This window comes from Amblyraja radiata, chromosome 7 (genome assembly GCF_010909765.2).
Source record: "Amblyraja radiata isolate CabotCenter1 chromosome 7, sAmbRad1.1.pri, whole genome shotgun sequence".
NCBI lineage: Eukaryota > Metazoa > Chordata > Chondrichthyes > Rajiformes > Rajidae > Amblyraja > Amblyraja radiata.
In genome coordinates, this window is record NC_045962.1 from 79823266 (window position 1) to 79845298 (window position 22033).

The 22033-nt window shown below is 46.7% G+C and overlaps 1 protein-coding gene across 1 annotated transcript in view; it reads left to right on the forward strand.

Annotated features, from left to right (window-relative positions):
- Positions 1-22033, forward strand: part of LOC116975561 (contactin-associated protein-like 5) — a 1077365-nt gene that overhangs the window by 562477 nt on the left and 492855 nt on the right. Inside the window, exons 7-8 of the mRNA XM_033024848.1 lie at positions 3271-3414; positions 17284-17545. Of these exons, the coding sequence (XP_032880739.1) occupies positions 3271-3414; positions 17284-17545 (406 nt within the window). The remainder of the gene's footprint in view (positions 1-3270; positions 3415-17283; positions 17546-22033) is intronic.

Sequence of the window (22033 nt, forward strand, 5' to 3'; positions counted from 1 at the left end):
CAATATCGAGTTGAATTGAATAGTTGAAACTATGGCAGTGGGTGGCATATTTGTGGGTAATTTAATTCATGAAGTATTGATAGCGCATACAGAATATTAGAGATGAGTTTGATGATGCAGTGCGGGACATGTTTAATACACTATGTCAAAATGATTTCTTATTATCAGGCTTCATACACACTGGGCTGTCTATTTGGGCTTGCTCTTTATAGTGTGGGAACTCATTCTTTATTGCTCTTCTGTGTGGTTGAGATGTATATTACACAACTTGAAATGACGGCTTACATTTCGAATTGTTCTCTTCATATCCACACAAAAGATCTGATGATTGACAAGTGCTGATATAATATCAAAGGATAGTTTAGTTGAGGAAGGAACTGTACACGTTGGTTGACGCCGAAGATAGACACAAAGTGCTGGAGTAACTCAGCGGCTCAGGCAGCATCTCTGGGGAGAAGGAATGGGTGACGCTTCGGGTCGAGACCCTTCAGTGTCGTTTAGTTTATTGTCACGTGTATCGAGGTACAGTGAAAAGCGTTGCTGTCGCATGCTATCCAGTCAGCGGAAAGACTGTACAAGATTACAATTGAGCCGTCCACAGTGTACAGTTACACGATGAATGGAATAAGGATTAGTGCAAGGTAATGTCCTATTGAAGATCGCCTTCAATGAGGGAGATGGTAGCTCAGGCCCACTCTCTAGTTGGTGATAGGATGGTTCAGTAGGATGGAGTTCCCCTGGTCCTTATCCTTCATCCCCCTCCACCCCAACCTCCACATCCAAAATATCATCCCCCGACATTTCCATCACCTCAAACCTGATCCCACCACCAGTCACATCTTCCCAACTCCACCCCTTTTTTTCCTTTCCCAGAGACCGCTCCCTCTGCAGCCCTTTGGTTCTCTGATCCCTTCCCACCCAAGCCACCCCCTCCCCGGGTTCTTTCCATTGCAAGCGCAGGAGTTGCAACACCTGTCCCTATACCTCCTCCCTCACCTCTGTCCATGGACCCCAGCAGTCCTTCCAGGTGAGACAGAGGTTCATCTCATCTCACCTCATCTATTGCATCCAATGTTCCCAATGTGGCCTCCTGTACATCAGCGAGACAAAGGTGTGGATTCAGGCAACCGTCTAGACGAACACTTGCGCTCAGTCTGCCAAAGCTTGCAGGATCTTGCAGTTGCTCTCCATTTTAACTGCTCTTCCCAGTCCCCTGTCAACCTTTCTGTCTAAAGTCTCCTCCATAGCCAGAGTGAGACCACACGCAACTGAAGGAAGAACACTTCATAGTCCGCTTGGGTAATTAACGACCCATAGAAACATAGGTACATAGACAATAGGTGCAGGAGTAGCCCATTTGGCCCTTCGAGCCAGCACCGCCATTCAATGTGATCATCCACAATCAGTACGCCGTTCCTGCCTTCTCCCCACATCCCTTGATTCCGCTGGCCCAAAGAGCTCTTTCTTCCTCTCCTTTGAATGCATCCAGTGAAACCGCCTCCATTGCCTTCTGAGGCAGAGAATTCCACAAATTCACAACTCTCTGGGTGAAAAGGTTTTTCCTCACCTCATCTCATTGTAAATGGCCTACCCCATATTCTTAATCTGTGGCCCCTGGTTCTGGACTTCCCCGACATCGGGAACATGTTTCCTGCACCCTGCACCAATCCAATGGTATGAACATTGAATTCTCCAACTACATAACTCCCCTCCTGGGGTGGGAGATTGCAACCTTCACGTGGGCCGCCCTGTTTTGACGAATGCAATCAACCTGGCGTGCACAATCAAATAAGATCAAATAGAACAAGTTGTCCTACAACTTTAGGCTGTGCACGCCACACGCAAGAAGAAGACTCCCTTCCACCTTTCCCTCTCCTCCCTTGTGTCTCACCTGGTCCTGCCCCTATTTCTCCTCTCCCTCCTCCCATCCACCTAAATTCTATCCTCCAGCTTCACATAGAAAACATAGAAAATAGGTGCAGGAGTAGGCCATTCGGCCCTTCGAGCCTGCACATATTCTATCCTTTTGCCTCACACCTGTCTTTTCATCCCTGGTCTTTGTGCATCCATCTGCCTATCAAGTAACCCCCCTCACCTGTGTCAGCCTGTTACCCGCCAGGCTTTGTCCTGCCCCTCCTCTCTCCCAGCTTATTCCCACCCCCACCCCCCACAAACTATTTGAAGAAAGGTCCCGATCTAAAACGTTGCATGTCCATGTTTTACTGAGATGCTGCCTGACCCGCTACTGCCCAGCATTCTGCCTTCTCAGGGATCTTCATATCGATTGATGTAATGGAACATGTTGCTAAACCTGCAGTAGTTAATGCATACATATTGATTATAAAGGGCTTTGGAGATAGACCTCGCAAAAGGCCTTCAAGTAGGAACAGATTAAGTTGTTTTTAAAAGTGTGCGTAAAACAAATTAAGTTGAAATTTGAAGGTGAATGCATGACAAGATGAATGAATGCGATCCTGATCTCTGGCATGGTGTGTGTGTGTGTGGAGTTTGTATGTTCCCTCAGTAACAGCATGACTTGGCTCCAGGTTCCTAACACACTCCAAACATGTGCAGGTTAGTTGGGTCATTGGCGGAGTGGTAGCGCCAAGGACCCAGGTTCAACCCTGACTACAGGTGCTGTCTGTACGGAGTTTGAACGTTCTCCCCATGACCTGCGTGGGTTTTCACCGGGTGCTCCGGTTTTCTCTCGCACTCCAAAGGTTTCCAATCTCCAATTTCCGGTAGCCCTTTCTGTCTCCTCCCCTTCTCAGCTCTCCCTCAGCCCTCTGGCTCCTCCTCTTCCTTTCTCCTTTCTTCTCCCCCCCCCCCCCCACCCCGCCCCCCAACCCTACATCAGTCTGAAGAATTGTTTCGGCCCAAAACGTTGCCTATGTCCTTCGCTCCATAGATGCTGCTGCACCCGCTGAGTTTTTCCAGCACTTTTGTCTACCTCCAAAGACATACAGGTTTGCAGGTTGATTGGCTTGGTATAATAGTAAATTGTCCCTAGTGTGTGTGGGATAATGTTAGTGTGCGGGGATCGCTGGTCGGTGCGGACTCGGTGGGCCGAAGGGCTTACTTCCGCACTGTATCTCTAAAGTAAAACTAAATTGCCCCAAGTGTACTTGCTGCTAATTTAGTCACACTGAGTGGGTAATATATGAAGGATTGGCTAATGACTTGAAGACCTGTAAAAGGTAGGGAATGGTTTATTTATTATCATCAAGTGACTTAACAACCTTTTTCATTCTTTTGTTTGTTGATCTAAAGCTCAGCTTTGGAGGGATTCCAGTTCCAGGCAAGTCGGTGACCTTCCTAAGGAAGAACTTCCATGGCTGCATTGAAAATCTCTACTACAATGGAGTGAATATTATTGATCTCGCCAAGAGACGCAAGCCTCAGATACATGTTGTGGTAAGGAGCGTGTTCAATTCAACTGTGAGAAGCAATGTATCTATGGGAAGCAATGAATATCTTGATGAAACCAAGTTATAACCAAGTGCATATTGGCACCAAGTGCTGTGATTACGCAGCAGGTTAGGCAGCATCTCAGGAGAACATGGATAGTTGACATTTTGAGTCAGAACCTGGAGAACTCCTGAAGAATTAACAGAGCCCCCACACACCCACAATTTGGACTGTTTCTACTGCTTAACTCTGGGAGGAGGTACCGCAGCATGAAGAGCGGGACAACCAGGTTCTGCAACAGCTTCATCCCCCAGGCCATAAGATTACTGAACAATCAACAAAACCGAGGCTAGAACTTTTTAAATATCGACACTTTTTAAAAAACTTTTTATATATATTTATTTTACAGAACCATGCACATGAGGCATTTTTATGGACGCACCTAGCACTTTTACTTTTACTATTTACCAGATTAGAGAGTCAAATGCAACGAAATTTCGTTCAAGGTGCACTGTGTCTAGGTGTATATCTGAATGACAATAAAGTTTTCATTCATTCAAGAAGGATCCCACCTGAAACGTCACCTGTCCATGTTCTCCAGAGATGCTGCCTGTCCCGCTGGGTTACTCCAGCATTTTGTGTCCATCTTCGGTTTAGACCATTACTGGTTTCCTTCCTCCACATGCTGCTTGGCCTGCAGAGTTACTCCAGCACTTTGTGTCCTTTTCCATAAACAAGTGTCTGCAGTTCCTTGTTTCTCCATAATTAACACCGTTTGATGGAAAACAGATACACTTCCATCGTAAACAAAAAATCGACAAAGCTGCAAATGCTGGATAATGGGAATACAAATAGGGAATTTTGGATATACTCAGCTGGTCAAGCATCAAGTGGTGAGTGAAATGGTGCTTTAAGTCAATGGCCTTCCATCAGAGTTGGAAAAGTTAAGGATGAAACAAATTTTCAGATGCATTGATAATGTGGACAGTCAGAACCTGGAAGAGATAGGATAAACAGACAGATCTTTTTTCCCCCCCCAGGTCATAAGGGATAGGAGTAGAATTAGGCCATTCGGTCCATCAAGTCAACTTCGCCGTTCAATCATGGCTGATCTATATCTCCCTCCTAACCCCATTCTCCTGCCTCCTCCCCATAACCTCTGACACCTGTACTAATCAAGGGTGGAAATGACAAAGATTAGAGGGCAAAGCTTTGAGGTGAGAGGAGCAAACTTTAATGGAGATGTGCTGGGTGACTTTTGTTACATGGAGAGTGGTGTGTGCCTGGAATGTGCTGTCAGGGTCGGTAGTGGAGGCAGATACAACAGCAGCATATACAGTGAGAGTGTTTTACATGGGCACACGGATGTACAGGGAATGGAGGGATAGAGAGTACGTGCAGGCAGAGATTAGTTTAACTTGGCACCATGTTTGGTACAATAGACAATAGGTGCAGGAGTAGGCCATTCGGCCCTTCGAGCCAGCACCACCATTCAATGTGATCATGGCTGATCATCCCCAATCAGTACCCCGTTCCTGCCTTCTCCCCATATCCCCTGACTCCGCTATCTTTAAGAGCCCTATCTAGCTGTACAAGATTACAATTGAGCCGTCCACAGTGTACAGATACAGGATAAATGGAATAAGGATTAGTGCAAAGTAAAGGACCAGAGAACCGGCCTCCACCGCCCGCTGAGGCAGAGAATTCCACAGACATTGAAGGGCCTGTTCTTGTGCTGTACTGCTCCATGTAGAGAAATAGGGAATGGAGCAGAGAGGGCAAAATGGAAGGTATGTGAAAGGGGAGCTCTGGAAAGATTGTATGAGACGTAATGGTGACGCCTGGTAGGTCACTGTCTCTCCTGTCATACTCTTTGTTTCCTTTGTTCTCTCCACCTTTTCTTCATAATATTGCATGTTTTTTTTTTAATTCCTGACTTTCTCTAGACCTGATCATCTATCAATCATCCAGCCTGCTCAACTTCTCTCCAAATCTCAGGTCCTTGGGTCCTGGCAATTCTCTCTCCTTATTAAATCCCTCCAGGGAATGTATCTCATTGACGTACATCAGAATTGGCTATTGCTCTAATTTTTTCAGTGTCATTTTATTGGGAGACTGCTGCAAGTAAGCATTTCATTGTTCCATTTCGGAACATTTGATAATAAAACACTCTTGGAGTAAAACTATTCCTTGGAGTGCAGGAGGATGAGGGACGATCTTATATAGGTGTTTACAATCATGAAAGGAACAGATCAGGTAGCTACACAGATTCTCCTGCTCGGAGGACCAGAGGACATACTGTAGGTTCAAGGTGAAAGTGAAAAAGTTTAATAAGAATCTGAGGGGTAACCTTTTCACACAATGAGTGGTGGGTGTATAGAGCAAGCTGCCTGAGGAGGTAGTTGAGGCAGAGTGTATCCCACCATTTAAGAAACGGTCAGACAAGTACATGGATAGTACACAAAATTGCTGGAGAAACTCAGCGGGTGCAGCAGCATCTATGGAGCGAAGGAAATAGGCGACGTTTTGGGCCGAAACCCTTCTTCAGACATGGATAGGACAGGTTTGGAGGGATATGGACCAAACGCGGGCATGTGGGACTAGTGCAGTCTGGGACACGTTAGCCGATGTGGGCAAGTTGGGCCGAAGGACCTGTTTCCACACTGTATGACTCTAAGACTCTAAAACACTCTTGACTCTTAACTCTTTCAAATATCTCTTGCTATGTTTAAAGTACAATATAAATGCACACTATTGTTTCAGAGTGTGACGACTTTCAGAGTTATTCTTCATTCTGCAATCGATTGCCACTATTAATCGGCCATTTACGCATTGAGCAATGGTTGCTTATCTTTATCAGTTTTGTTTTCTTTTTACGCCCTGATCCTTAGATCTTGCCAGAAATGACTGATAGCGAAATGTCATTCTCTGAAGATCCGAGCCGCTGCATGGGTGTGTGCTGCAAAGAATCGCAATTATTATGATTGATCACTCATTAAAATGTTAATCCACAATGGTTGCTTGTGAGATCGCTGGTTGCAGTTGTCAAAAAGATTTGCCATGCTGCGAGGGCATTAATCATCCCATTCTATTTCTGTGCTGACAAGAATAACCATTGCGTTATCAGTGTGCAGCCTAGAATCTCACAGTCCAGCGTAGCTCAATGGTTAACGATACCTCTCTGATCTTATTCATCAGCTGGCCTCATGGTACACTAGATGTCCTCTGTCAAGATTAATGCGTGTACTAGATGTTTTGATAACATGTCGTGATCCTAAGAAACCTGAGACATTTTAGTGCCACTCTTGTTCGACCACATCTGGAGAACTGCAGACTGTTCTGGTCACCCCATTACAGGGAAGATGAGATGCCCTGGATAGGATTCAAATACATTTTTTCTATGGTTTAAGTTTATTATTGTCACAGGTACTGAGGGTACAGTGAAAAGCTTTGTTGTGCATGCTATCCAATCAGTCAGATAATACCATATATACAGTAGACACAAAATGCTGGAGTAACTCAGCGGGTCAGGCAGCATCTCTGGAGAAAAAGTATAGGTGACGTTTCGGGTCGGAACCTTTCTACAGACTGTAACCTTCAGACGGAACCCTTCTCAAGACTCAAGTCTGAGCGAGATCTAATTGAGGTATATAAAATAATGAAGACCTTAGATGGCAAACAGCTATTTCTCTCAGCAAAAAGTCAAAAGCAATGGGGCAAATTCAAAGCAGGTGTTGAATGGATAAGTAGACAATAGATAATAGACAATAGGTGCAGCAGTAGGCCATTCGGCCCTTCAAGCCAGCACCGCCATTCATTATGATCATGGCTGATCATCCACAATCAGTACCCCGTTCCTGCCTTGTCGCCATATCCCCTGACTTCACCTTAAACCTAAAGTATCCCCTCTATTTTTAAGAGCTCTATCTCACTATCTCTTGAAAGCATCCAGAGAATTGGCCTCCACTGCCTTCTGAGGCAGAGAATTCCATAAATGCACAACTCTCTGGGTGAGAGAGGTGAGATGCATGGAGTCTCTTGCTCAGAGTATGTGAATCGAGGACCGGAGGACACAGGATTAAGGTGAAGAGAAAAAGATTTAATAGGAATCTGAGGGTTAACTTTTCCACACAAAGGGTGTGGAACAAACTGCCAGAGGAGGTAGTTGAGGCTGGCACGATCCCAACGTTTAAGAAACAGTTAGACAGGTACATGGATAGGACAGGTTTGGAGGTATATGGACCAAATGCAGGCAGACAGGCAGAAAGCTTTTGGTATGCTAGCCTTTATAAATCAGAGCATTGAGTATAGAAGCTGGGATGTAATGTTAAAATTGTACAAGGTATTGGTGAGACCAAATCTGGAGTATGGTGTACAATTTTGGTCGCCCAATTATAGGAAGGATGTCAACAAAATAGAGTACAGAGGAGATCTATTAGAATGTTGCCTGGGTTTCAACAACTAAGTTACAGAGAAAGGTTGAATAAGTTAGGTCTTTATTCTCTGGAGCGCAGAAGGTTAAGGGGGGACTTGATAGAGGTCTTTAAAATGAAGAGAGGGATAGACAGAGTTGATGTGGACAAGCTTTTCCCTTTGAGAATAGGGAAGATTCAAACAAGAGGACATGACTTCAGAATGAAGGGACAGAAGTTTAGGGGTAACATGAGGGGGAACTTCTTTACTCAGAGAGTGGTAGCGGTGTGGAATGAGCTTCCAGTGGAAGTGGTGGCGGCAGGTTCGTTGGTATGATTTAAAAATAAATTGGATAGGCATATGGATGAGAAGGGAATGGAGGGTTATGGTATGAGTGCAGGCAGGTGGGACTAAGGGAAAATAATTGTTCGGCACGGACTTGTAGGGCCGAGATGGCCTGTTTCCGTGCTGTAATTGTTATATGGTTATATGGTTATAAGTGTAGCTGGGACATGTTGGCCTGTATGAGTAAATTGGGCCGAAGGGCCTGTTTCCACGCTGTGTCACTCTATGACTCTAATACATTTTTTGCAATAATTTTTATAACACCAGGTTTATTATAAGGTAAGATGCAAACCTTTTCAATGCAAACCCTGGTTTAGTTTACTTTTAGTTTAGTTTAGAGATACAGCGCGGAAACAGACCCTTTGGCCCACACAGTCCCCATCGACCTGCGATCCCAGCACATTAACACTATCCTACACCCACTGGAAACAATTTACATTTATAACAAGCCAATTAACCTACAAACCTGTATGAGTTTGGAGTGTGGGAGGAAACCACAGATCTCAAAGAAAACCCAAGCAGTCACGAGGAGAATGTACAAACTCCGCACAGATAGCACCCATAGTCGGGATCGATCCCGGGTCTCTGATGCTGCAAGTGCTGTCAGGCAGCAACTCTACCGCTGTGCCACCGTGCCGCTGCTGATGAGATAAGAGATAGTTAAGAGATACATCATGGAAACAGGCTTCTCAGCACTGCATGTCCATGCTCACCATCCGATCGCCCTTTCACACTAATTCTATGTTATCCCACTTTCTCATCCATGCCGTGCACACTAGGGAATATTTTATCGAGGCCAATTGATCTGCAAATCCCATTTTAGGATGTGGGAGGAAACCCAGAGCACTGGAAGGAAATCCATGTTGAAGAACCCACAGGGACAACGTTCAAACTGCACTCAGACAGCACCTGAGATCTCCAACCTTCTCCCATTCAACACCCTCATCTCCCCTCTGGACAGAAGTGTGAAACCACACACCTCCAGATTCAGGGACAGTTTCTTCTCAGCTGTTTCTTCTCAACTGAATCACCCTACCACAACCAGAGAGCAGTCTTGAACCACTGCCCGCCTCATGGGAGTCCCTCGGACTATCTTTGATTGGACATTACTGGACTTTATCTTGCACTAAACTAAAAATTATTCACGTTATTCCCTTTACCATGCAACTGTACACTACGAGCGGCTCAATTGTAATCATGTATTGTCTTTCCGCTGACTGGTTAGCACGCAACAAAAGTTTTTCACTGTTCCTCGGTGAACATGACAATAAACTAAACTAAAATATACACATGATGCACCCTTTTTATTGGCAATTCATGCACAAATAGTTTATAAAAGCATGAGTACTTATAAAACTCAAACTCCAATGGTCAAGATCGAACCCATGTCCCCGGTGCTGTGAGGCAGTAGCTCTACCAGCTGCGCCAATGTGCCACCCAAATTGTGAATTATCAGACTCTCCAATTTTAATAGACAATAGACAAAAGACAATAGACAATAGGTGCAGGAGTAAGTCATTCTGCCCTTCGTGCCAGCACCGCCATTCAATGTGATCATGGCTGATCATCCCCGATCAGTACCCTGTTCCTGCCTGCTCCCCCATATCCCCTGACTCCGCTATCTTTAAGAGCCCTATCTAGCTCTCTCTTGAAAGTATCCAGAGAACCTGCCTCCACCGCCCTCTGAGGCAGAGAATTCCACAGACTCACAACTCTCTGTGAGAAAAAGTGTTCCCTCGTCTCCGTTCTAAATGGCTTACTCCTTATTTCATTACATCCCTGTTTAAGCCATAGCCGACCACAAGTCAGGAGTGGAATCCTGAAGGCCAATTAATAATGCAGAATTTAACAGAACGATGCAAGTTAAAAGAAGATACAATTTAAATGGTATAATAATGCTTGAGTGTGCTCCAGTAGAACAAATTTAACCCTAGAATGGAACGCAGAATTGATTTTATCTCCAGTACAACACACACACACATTCTGGATGTAGGGGTAACTTCTCACCCCATTTTTCTGCCTTCTTCCCAGAACCTGACACCTGTACTAATCAAGAATCTATCTATCACTGCCTTAAAAATATCCACTGACTTGGCCTCCACAGCCTTCCCTGGCAAAGAATTCCACAGATTCATCACCCTCTGACGGAAGAAATTCCTCCTCATCTCCTTCCTAAAATAATGTCCTTTAATTCTGAGGCCATGAGATCTAGTCCTAGACTCTCCCACTAGTGGAAACATCCTCTCCACATAATAATAATAATAATAATAATATATATTTTATTGTCATTGCACGTCAGTGCAACGAGATTTAGTATGCAGCTCCACTGATGTACAAGAAAGGTAAATAAATACAATACATAAATAAGTAAGCTGAAATGATTGACGTGACCATCTGAGGGAGACTGTCCAAAGGGAGTGGGTGGGGGGCGCACTCATTAGGGCCGGTTCAGAGCCGCTATAGATCTTGGGATAAAACTGTTCCTGAGTCTAGAGGTTCGGGCGTAGAAGGCCTTGTAACGTCTGCGGGAGGGAAGTAGTTGAAACAGACCGTGGCAGGGGTGTGATGAGTCCTTATGGATGCTGAGGGCCTTCCTGAGGCACCGCGTGCGGTAGATGCCCTCCAAGGCTGGTAGCTCTGTCCCGATGATTCGCTGCGCTCTGTTGACGACGCGCTGAAGAGCTCTCCTCTCCGCCTCCGTGCAGCTGAGATACCACACAGAGATGCCATACGTTAGTATGCTCTCTGTGGTGCAGCGGTAGAACGTTGTCAGCAGCTGTTGGGGCAGACCAGTCTTTTTTAATGTCCTCAGGAAGAACAGTCGTTGCTATGCCTTCTTGACCAGCGCGGCGGTGTTTGTGGACCATGTGAGGTCTTCTGAAATGTGAGTGCCCAGAAACTTAAAGCTGGACACTCTCTCCACACTTTCCCCGTAAATGGAGATTGGGGCGTATTCTCCAGAATGGGACCTCCTGAAGTCAATAATCAGCTCCTTGGTCTTGGAGGTGTTTAGTGCCAAGTTGTTATTGGCGCACCAGTCCGCCAGGTTCTGCACCTCCGCTCTCTAGTTTGTTTCATCACCGTTGGTGATCAGCCCAATCACTGTTGTGTCGTCTGCAAACTTCACGATGGTGTTGGTGTCGAATGCAGGGACACAGTCGTGAGTGAAGAGGGAGTAGAGCATGGGGCTTAGTACACAACCCTGTGGTGTGCCGGTGCTCAGGGTGATGGTGGAGGACAGGTGCGGGCCCAGTCTCACTGCCTGCGGTCGCTCCGTGAGAAAGTTCAGGATCCAAGCGCATATCGGTGAGCTGAGGCCTAGCTGGTGGAGTTTGTTGGTGAGCTTGGTGGGGATGACCGTATTGAATGCAGAGCTATAGTCAATGAAGAGCATCCTCACATACGTGCCCTGTCTGTCCAGGTGAGTCAGGACAGTGTGAAGGGCCAGAGAGATGGCATCCTCTGTCGATCTATTTGCCCTGTATGCAAATTGATGGGAGTCCAGTGAGGCAGGGATGCTGGATTTAATATGGGAGAGGACCAGCCTTTCGAAGCACTTCATTGGGATTGGAGTTAGGGCAACCGGCCGGTAGTCGTTGAGGTTGGTGATTTTGGACTTTTTCAGCACCGGCACTATGGTGGCTGTTTTCAGGCACTTGGGGACCGTTGCCAGAGATAGAGATAGATTGAAGATTCTCGTGAATACCTCCGCCAGCTCTCCAGCACAGTCCTTTAATACTCTTCCCTGTACTCCATCCGGGCCTGCAGCCTTGCGTGGATTGATCCTACGCAGAGCGCACTGTACCTCCTGAGTGCTCAGTGTTAAGGCCTGTCCCTCCACTATGGCCGGGGTTATTCCACACTATCCACTCTATCCAAGCCTTTCACTATTCTGTATGTTTCAATGAGGTTCCCGCTCATTCTCTAAACTGCAGTGAGTCCAGGCCCGGTGATGACAAACATTCTTAATATATTAATCTAGTCACTTGCTGTGATTTTTCTTGTAAACCTCCTTTGGACTCTCTCCAGAGCCAGTACATCCTTCCTCAGATATGGTGCCCAGAATGGCTCACAATATTCCAAATGCGGCCTAACAGCGCCTCAGCATTACATCCCAGTTTTCGTATACAAGCCTTCTTGAAATAAGTGCTAGCATTGAGTTTGCTTTCTTTACTTCCGATTCGACTTGCAGATTGACTTTTTGGGAATCCTGCACCAGCACTCCCAAGTCCCTTTGCACCTCCGATTTCTGGATTCTCGCCACATTTAGAAAATAGTCTACGCCTTTATTCCTACAACCAAAGTGCATGACTCCACACTTTGCTGCACTATATTCCATCTGCCACTTCTCTGCCCATTCTCCCAACCTGTCCAAGTTATTCTGCAGGGTCCCCAGTCTCTCGACACTACCTGCCCTTCCACCCTGTGTTTCCACTTTGAAGGAAATTACCCGAAATTTGTGAAATTCTGGTTGTCCGGGTAATTTTAGGGAAATTGAATAATTTCGGGAAATTTCCGCATCCGGAGCGCGAAGGGGTGCAAAAAGTTAATACATACCGCACTGCCAGTTTGGCGCTCAAAGGTTTAAACGGAGCGCTGTCAGTTTAACGCGTTTTGGAATTTAAACAGAGAGCTGTCGGCTACAGCGCTATGGGTTCTAAATATAGCGCCACCGGATGCTTTAAAGATAGCGCTATGGGCTTTAAACATACCGCTATGGGCTTCAAGCATAGCACTATGGCCACAGCGCTATGGGTCACAGACTGTTCAGGAAAATTCTCGTATAACAATGAGTCTTTGAAATTCTCTTTCTCAGTGGAAGTTAAGCCTTTGATTATTTTTCAGGCAGTGGTAGAATTCTGGATAAGCCTTTGGTGAAAATTCACCAGTGGGCGGTGGGATTGCAGTTACATTGGGATTGGCCTTGATTTTAAAGAACCGTGGCTGGGCTCAAGGGGCAGAGAGGGAGGGGTGGAGAGAGGGAGGGGTGGAGAGAGGGGAGGTAGAGAGAGGGGAGGTAGAGTGGGAGTGGGGGGGAGGGAGGGAGGGGGGGAGGGAGGGTTGAAGGGAGGGATATGAGGAACAGGGGAGGAAGAGAGAGAGGGAGAAGGAGGGAGGGAGAGAGGAGGGAGAGGGAGAGGGAGGAGGGGAGAGGGAGGGAGGGAGAGGGAGGGAGGGAATAAGAGAGGGAGAGATGGAGAGAAAAAAGGAAGGGGGAGAGAGAGAGGGAGGAAGAGAGGTGGGGGAGGGAGGGATGGAAAGGGGGAGGGAGGGATGGAAAGGGGGAGGGAGGGAGGGACAGAGAAAGAAAGAGGGAGGGAGTGAAAGGCGAGGGAGGGAGCAGAGACTGAGAGCATGAGACATGACATGATAGCAGGTTGAAAAAACGAAGACAATGAAAGCTGTTGGAGGCAACGAAAGCTGCCTTGCATAACACTGTACAAGTGAGTAACAGAAGCAGGCAGATACGGTGCAGTTACATAGATCCGTTTTGCCTTGGTCTTCTTTGTGTGCCCGCGAAAAAAACAAATAGCACGCAGGAAGATTTTGGAAAATTTCAGGAAATACCATCAAATTCCAGGTAATTTGGGATTCTATTTCTGGAAATTTATTGTTGAGGGGTGGAAGCACTGCTCCCACCTGTTTACGTATCATCCGCAAACTTGGCCACAAAGCCATCAATCCCCTCGTCCAAATCATGAATACGCAACGTGAGGAGTAGCGGCCCCAGCACCGGCTCCTGCGGAACATCCTTCTAAACTCCAGCAAGTAGAGGCCCAGTGCCGTGAAACGAAGCAGGGAATGGAGCGATATTGATCACGTACAGGCAGATGAGATTAGTTTACCTTGGCATAATATCGGGATATGCAGAAGGGTTTTGTTTCAGTAGATGCTGACTTTAACACCTCTGATGTGGGATGGTCTTTATTTTTATTTCATGAGGCCGCTTCCGATTCTCGAGCATAAGAAGCCTCTGCACGTGACATTTTGCAGCGGTGTCGGTGCAAATGACTGTTTTATTGCCTAACTTTACGCAGAGAGGATAATAAAAATCATCGGAGCATTTTTAAGATGTGGTTTGGCACAGGGCTTGAGTTGCAGTTAATGGCACGCATCATTAAACCCACATTGTACCAAATAACCAACTCAAATGGCTGTCCGTGTACAATATCACTGCCCACAACCAAACACTCGGCCCATTGAGATTCTGAGTCCGTTCCCTTCACAGTTTTAATATTCATTGCCCATGGAAGTAACTAATTTCTCATGTACGTCAATTCCCCTTCAAAACACCCTTTGCCTAAGAATTATTTTCGGACTTACATTTCAAATTATTTTGCAATTTGCCTTCATGTTTTTGCGGAAGCAGTCCATTGCTTAGTTTACAGCGCTGGAAACAGGCCCCTCGGCCCACCGAGTCCACGCCGGCCAGCGATCCCCACATATTAACACTATCCTACACACACTAGGGATGATTTACAATTTTAATACCAAAGCAATTCACCTACAAATCTGTACGTCTTATAATAAATATTTTTATTGAAGGAAAGATACAATACAGCTGACCTAATGCATTACATTTCCCTCCATTTTGTTTTTTATATATAACAACAAAGTCACCCTCACCCACCCTCCCTGAACTCCCCTTGGCAGATGATGTGCTCACAATACAACATATCACAAATGCAGATGCACACTTTGACAGCAATACCTCTACATTCTTCCAAGGCGCAAGCCCATACATACCCACAACATGTCAGAGGGTTCAGAACACACTCATTCATCATGCATCAACCGTCCTGTGAGGTCATCAACATTTGTGTAAACAAAAATAAGTAAATAAATAAAAGTAAAACATAAATAAAGGCAGATCCCCAACGCCTTTGGAGTGTAGTGGAAACCGGAGAAAACCTACGCAGTCACAGAGAGAACGTACAAACTCCGTACAGACAGCACCCATAGTCAGGATCGAACCCGGGTCTCTGGCAATGTAGGACCGTAGCTCTAACGCTGCACCACAGTGCTACCCTTTTATTGTCTATCTTAGTGGCACTGGTCCACCACTGATTTTCCACCTCCTTTAATCAGGACAGAATTATCAGATTGTGGTGCGCGGGTCACGAAAGGAGGCACGAAGTCCAGAGTTTCGAGAAGCACCTTTATTATATTCCTCCCGGTTGTAGGGAGGACGAAACTAGAGGAAGATGGCACCCAAACCCCTGCCTTTTAAACCCTCCGGCTAAGGGCCGCCTCCGGACTGCACCACTCCTGTGCCGAGGGGTTCGGCAGTATGATGGCACGACCCTTAGGAGCCGCCACAAGATCGTACTTGAAATCACCCCCGGAAGTACAGACCGCTCTCTAGTTAGCGAGAGTGGTTTAGTTACCTTATAATCACAGCATGGGATTTCTCTTGGGCATTTCCCTTCTCTTCCCCCATCCCAAATCTATGCCAGACAGTCTGAAGAAGGGTTTCGACCCGAAACGTCACCCATTCCTACTCTCCAGAGATGCTGCCTGTCCCACTGAGTTACTCCAGCATTCTGTGTCTATCTTCAGTTTAAACCAGCATCTGCAGTTCCTTCCTACTCAATATATGCTAGTCATTTAATACAACTTTGAAAATGGAGGGGGAGAATGGAATTGATGGGCATGTGGGTAAGAATAGGTTACAGGGTGATTATAGAGGGAAATCAGTTTAGTTTAGTTTATTGTCACGTGTACCGAGGTACAGTGAAAAGCTTTTAGAAACATAGAAAATAGGTGCAGGAGGAGGCCATTCGGCCCTTCGAGCCAGCACCGCCATTCATTGTGATCATGGCCGATCATCCCCAATCAATAACCCGTGCTTGCCTTCTCCCCATATCCCTTGATTCCACTAGCCCCTAAAGCTCTATCTAACTCTCTCTTAAATTCATCCAGTGACTTGGCCTCCACTGCCTTCTGTGGCAGGGAATTCCACAAATTCGCAATTCTCTGGGTGAAAAAGTTTTTTCTCACCTCAGTCTTAAATGGCTTCCCCTTTATTCTAAGACTGTGGCCTCTGGTTATAGAAACATAGCTTCCATGCTAACTAAGACGTCCCATCTAAGCTAGTCCCATTAGCACACATATCCCTCTAAAACTTTCCTATCCATGTACCTTTCCAAATACCTTTTAAATGTTGTTATTGTACCTGCCTCGACTACTCCCTCTGGCAGTTTGTTCCATATCCCACCACCCTCTGTGTGAAAAATGTGCCCTTCTGTTTCCTATTAAAACTTTCCCCTCTCATCTTAAAACTGTCCCCTGTTATTGATAGGATTGCTGGAGGACATCATAGACGTGATGGGCTGAGTAGTCTCCTTTCACATAGTGACTAATCTATGAGGAGTTGCCATCTCTGAAGAACAATAACAACCCAAGAACAATAATCCAGTGCAGACACAGTAACACACTTACTAATCTTTGCCTTTTTTTAAGAAGGTCAAATTGATTTAATTACTTGAATTTAAATTCCCCAACTGCTATGGTGGGAATTGAACTCTTGTCTTTGAATCAGTGGTGTCGACCTATGGAATTTACTTTGGTAACTATGATACTCTGGGTCCTTTGAGCAAATTTTATTCAAATTGCCTAGAAATCCATTAACAATATACACTCAATGGACTGTCTGGTCGTATTAGAGCATTGTACTTTAGAATTTACTTTTAGACTTGAGACTTTCGAGATACAATGTGGAAACATGCCCTTCGGCCCACCGAATCCACGCTGACCAGTGATCCCCGGCACAGTGATGCAGCGGACCTCACTGGCTTACTTTACCCCCCCCTGCCACGGAAGGCAGTGGAGGCCAATTCACTGGATGTACAAGAGAGAGTTAGATTTAGCTCTTAGGGTTAACGGAATCAAGGGATATGGGGAGAAAGCAGGAGCAGGGTACTGATTTTGGATGATCAGCCATGATCATACTGAATGGCGATGCTGGCTCGATGGGCCGAATAGCCTATTCCTGCACCTATGTTTCTATGTTTCTAATTTGGGCCGAAGGGCCCTTTTCCACGCTGTATCACTCTATGACTATAACAATAACAGATAACAATGGTGTGACCCACCCTCCTCTCCAATTTCTTCCAGGGCAATGTGACCTTCTCATGTGTCGACCCGCACATCGTTCCAGTCACCTTCGTGACTTCCAGCAGTTACCTCCTGCTGCCCGGCAAGCCTCAAATGGATGGTCTCTCGGTGAGCTTCCAGTTCCGCACCTGGAACAAGGACGGGCTGCTGCTGTACAATGAGTTCCACGGCAGGTCGGGAGTGTTGCAGATCTACCTGCTCAAGGGGAAGCTCAAAATCACCGTCCACAAGATGTCGTGGAGCCAGGCTGACATCAGCACAGGTAAGTCATCGCCACATCACCACATCACTGAGATCAGCACAGGTAGTTCATTCACATCACTGACATCAGCACACGTAATTCATCACATCACTACATCACTGACATCACCACACGTAATTCATCACATCACTACATCACTGACATCAGCACAGGTAAGTGATCGCCACATCACTGACATCAGCACAGTTAATTCATCACATCACCAAATCACTGACATCACCACACGTAATTCATTCACATCACTGACATCACTGACATCAGCACAGGAAAGTCATCGCCAGATCACTGACATCACCACACGTAATTCATCACATCACTGACATCAGCACAAGTAATTCATCGCCACATCACTGACATCCGCACAAGTAATTCATCACATCGCCAAATCACTGACATCACCACACGTAAATCATCACCAAATCACTGACATCACCACACGTAATTCATCACGTCACCAAATCACTGACATCACCACACGTAATTCATCACGTCACCAAATCACTGACATCACCACACATAATTCATCACCACATCACTGATATTGTTAATTCCAGTTCTTCTATCCCGAGTCTGGGTCAGTCAAGCACTAGAATCAAAACCCTTTTATTCAACACCGGTGGGTCAACTCTGCTCCACTCACTCAAGCCCGTGACAGCCTTGCGTAGACAGAAATGAAAGAGAAGACAACACCCCATCAACCAGATCATCTTTACACCCCTAGATGCTAATGACGCGAAAGTACGAGGGGGGGGGGGGAGCAACCCCTACAAACCAATCGCCGATAAAATACATGGAGTGGCAATTGCTTTACCCAATCACAGAACAGTTCATAGGAACACCTTTAACACGTGGCAACAAAGTAGAAACAACTTCAATGCTTAAAGAAACATCTTTAGTGAGGCCACCCCTCTGGACCAATCACAGGTACGGGTGGGAAGACACTGAAACAAGGTAGAAAGATAACACTCACCTAACCAATCACAAGCATGCGTTAAGTGTCAGTGCAATGAAACAGAACAGAAAACCCTTGAGGAGCCCAGACTTAGTGGCAACTGGTGGGTCACATGGGCAGAAGCTTCCTGGAGCTTCTTCACAGTTCCAGACTTGGTGGAGTCAGCTAGGCCACATGGGTCTCCAGCACCTTGCAATGTATTGTCACTATCAGTGAAGCCCAGTTTCTCACGGATACCTGCCATTTCCAAAGGACCCACACCCCTGCATATTAACATTATCACCACAGGTAATTCATCACCACATCACTGGCATCAGCACAAGTAATTCATCACCAAATCACCACCACTGACATCAGCGCAGGTAAGGGCGGCATGGTGGCGCAGCGGTAGAGTTGCTGCCTTCCAGCGCTGGAGACCCAGGTTCAATCCTGACTGCAGGTGCTGTCCGCACGGAGTTTGTACGTTCTCCACATTCTCCCAGCGTGGGTTTTTTTCCGAGACCTTCGGTTTCCTCCCACGCTCCAAAGAGGTACAGGTTTGTAGGTTAGTTGGCTTGGCGAGTGTGTAAACTGTCCCAAGTGTGTGTAGGACAGTTAGGTTAGTCATACAGCGCGGAAACAGGCCCTTCGACCCACCGAGTCCATACCGACCAGCGAACCCGCATATTATCCTACACATACATCAAGCCAATTAACCTGGAAATCTGCACGTCTTTGGAATGCGAGTTGGGAGGAAACTGGAGATCTCGGAGAAAACCCAAGCAGATCACGGGGAGAAAGTACAGATAGCACCCGTAGTCAGGATCGAACCCGGGTCTCTGGCGCTGTAAGACCGTAGCTCTAGCGCTACACAACAGTGCTGCACTTTTATTGTCTATCTTAGTGACACTGGTCCACCACCGATTTTCCAGCAACTGGTGATCCAGTGCCTCCTATAATCCAGACAAATTATGAGAGCGAGCTTGAAATCACCCCCCGGAAATCCGGACCGCTCCCTAGTTGGCGAGAGTGGTTTAGTTATCTTATAATCACCTTGTATTAAGGTTAGTGTTATGCCCCTGTCCCACTTAGGAAACCTAAACAGAAACCTCTGGAGACTTTGCGCCCCACCCAAGGTTTCTGTGCGGTTCCCGGAGGTTCCCGGAGGTTTTTGTCAGTCTCCCTACCTGCTTCCACTACCTGCAACCTCCGGCAACCACCTGCAACCTCCGGGAACCTCCGGAAACCTTGGGTGGGGCGCAAAGTCTCCAGAGGTTTCCGTTCAGGTTTCCTAAGTGGGACAGGGGCATTAGGGTAACGGCGCTGCAAGGGCCGTAAGGCAGCAACTCTACCGCTGTGCCACCGTGCCACTCTGCATTAATCGGCAGTGACAATGTGCGGTGATCGCTGGCCAGCACGGACTCGCTGGGCCAAAGGGCCTGTTTCCGCAACGTTTCTCTGAACTGAACTGAACTAAACAGCAGCAGCCAGCGGAGACGGCGAGGGCGGGGTTTGGGCCGTGTGGAGTGCGGCACTCAGCTCCAGGCAAATCATTCCGGGCAGCTAATTATCTCCTGGAACGCAGGACACACTGAGCCAAACAAGATTAGAGCTAAGAGGGAGAGGGGAGATTAGAGCACTACAAGAGGAAGACAAGCATGGTCTTGGAGGAAGGGAAGGATTAGCACTGGCGTGATTAGAACAAAACAGACAGCCATGCTCCAAGGACGGAAATTAGTCTAATAAGCATAAAATATTCTGTTGGAAAGGCAGAAGAGTAGATTTGGACAGCAATCATCTGGGACTCACCTGCTGTTGGTTTTTATTTGTGTTATTTGTTTGCTGATAATGAAGGGAAAAGTACTGTGTGTATTTATAATTGGCCTTGATGTGGGGGCGGGGGGTGGAGAACCATCTGATTAATTTTTCCTTTTGCATCTTAAGAATAGTGCTGAGCTGCAGATCTGTGGGGAGTCATGCTGGATGAGGTCATGTTGGAATAAATTGGCTCCCTGATTTATCAAGTGGAATGGTGAAGGGGAGTGAGTGGTGCTGAGGGTGGTTCATTAGTGATAGGAGCTGAATTAAGCCATTCGGCCCATCAAGTCTACTCCGCCATTTAATCATGGCTGATCTATCTATCCCTCCTAACCCCATTCTTCTGCCTTCTCCCCATAACCCCTGACACCCGTACTGATCACAAATCTATCAGTCTCCGCCTTGAAAATATCCATTGACAGCCTCCGCAGCCTTCTCTGGCAATGAATTCCACCGCAACTCTAACTAAATAAATTTCACCTCATCTCCTTCCTAAAGGAACGTCCTTTAATTCTGAGGCTATGACTAGTCCTAAACTCTCCCACTAGCCGCCACCACACATCTGGAGTGTGGCCACGAATAACGGCAGCGGCTCAACTGCCTTTTTTTACATTTTTGTCCCGTTAGATGTATGTTTTTGGTTTGAATTTTTATTATTTTTTAGCTGTGTATATGTGGGGAGGTGGGGTGGGGGAAACCGTTTAATCTCTTCCCTGTACGTGGACCCGTCTTTTTACCTGTCGGGTCTCCGTTGGCGTTGGGCCTAACATCGTGGAGTCACCGGCGGCAGCCTCCGGCCAGAACTGACCTGAGGGCTCCAGTCGCGGAGTCTGCGGACCTGACATCGCTGAGCTGGCCGACTTTGGAGCGGGGAGAGCTGTGGTGGCACACGGCTGAGACCCGACTTCGGAGCTTTGGAGGCTCCGGCCGCAGGCCCGGTGGACAGGAACATCGGGGGCTCGTAGGTCCCTGGTGGTCTCCCACTGGAATCGCGGGGTTTAAATGACTCGGAGGTGTCGGGGGACTAACATCGATCGGCGCGGCTTAAACGGCCGCGGGACTTACCATCACCCGCCGGGGGCTTTAAGATCGTGAGCCCCAGTCGCCTCGACGCAGCAGTTGGACTGCTGGACCGCGGGAGAAGAACAAAGGGAAGAGATAAAGACTTTGCCTTCCATCACAGTGAGGAGATGTTGGAGACTCACTGTGATGGATGTTTATGTAAACTGTGTTAAGTGTGGGTCTTGGATTGTGTTTGTAATGTAAAAGACTGTAGAAATGGAATTTCGTTCAAACCCAGGTTTGAATGACAATAAATAGCATTCTATTCTATTCTATTCTAAAAGACATTCTATTCTATTCTATTCTATTCTATTCTAGTGGAAGCATCCTCTCCTCATCCACGCCTTTCACTATTCTGTATGCTTCAATGAGATCCCCCCTCATTTTTCTAAACTCCAGCGAGCACAGGCCCAGTGCCGACAAACGCTCATCATAGGTTAACCTACTCGTTCCTGTCTGTGCTGAAGATGATGACAAATTAAACTAATCCCCTCTGAGTTCACATCATCCATACCCCTCCATTCCCTGCATGCCCGTACACCTATCTAAAAGCTTCTTAAGGCTTAAAGATTAAAGCTTAAAGCTTTAAGGCTTAAAGGCGACCATGGTGGCACAGTGGTAGAGTTGCTTCCTTATAGTACTTGCAGCACCAGAGACCCGGGTTCGATCCTGTCGAC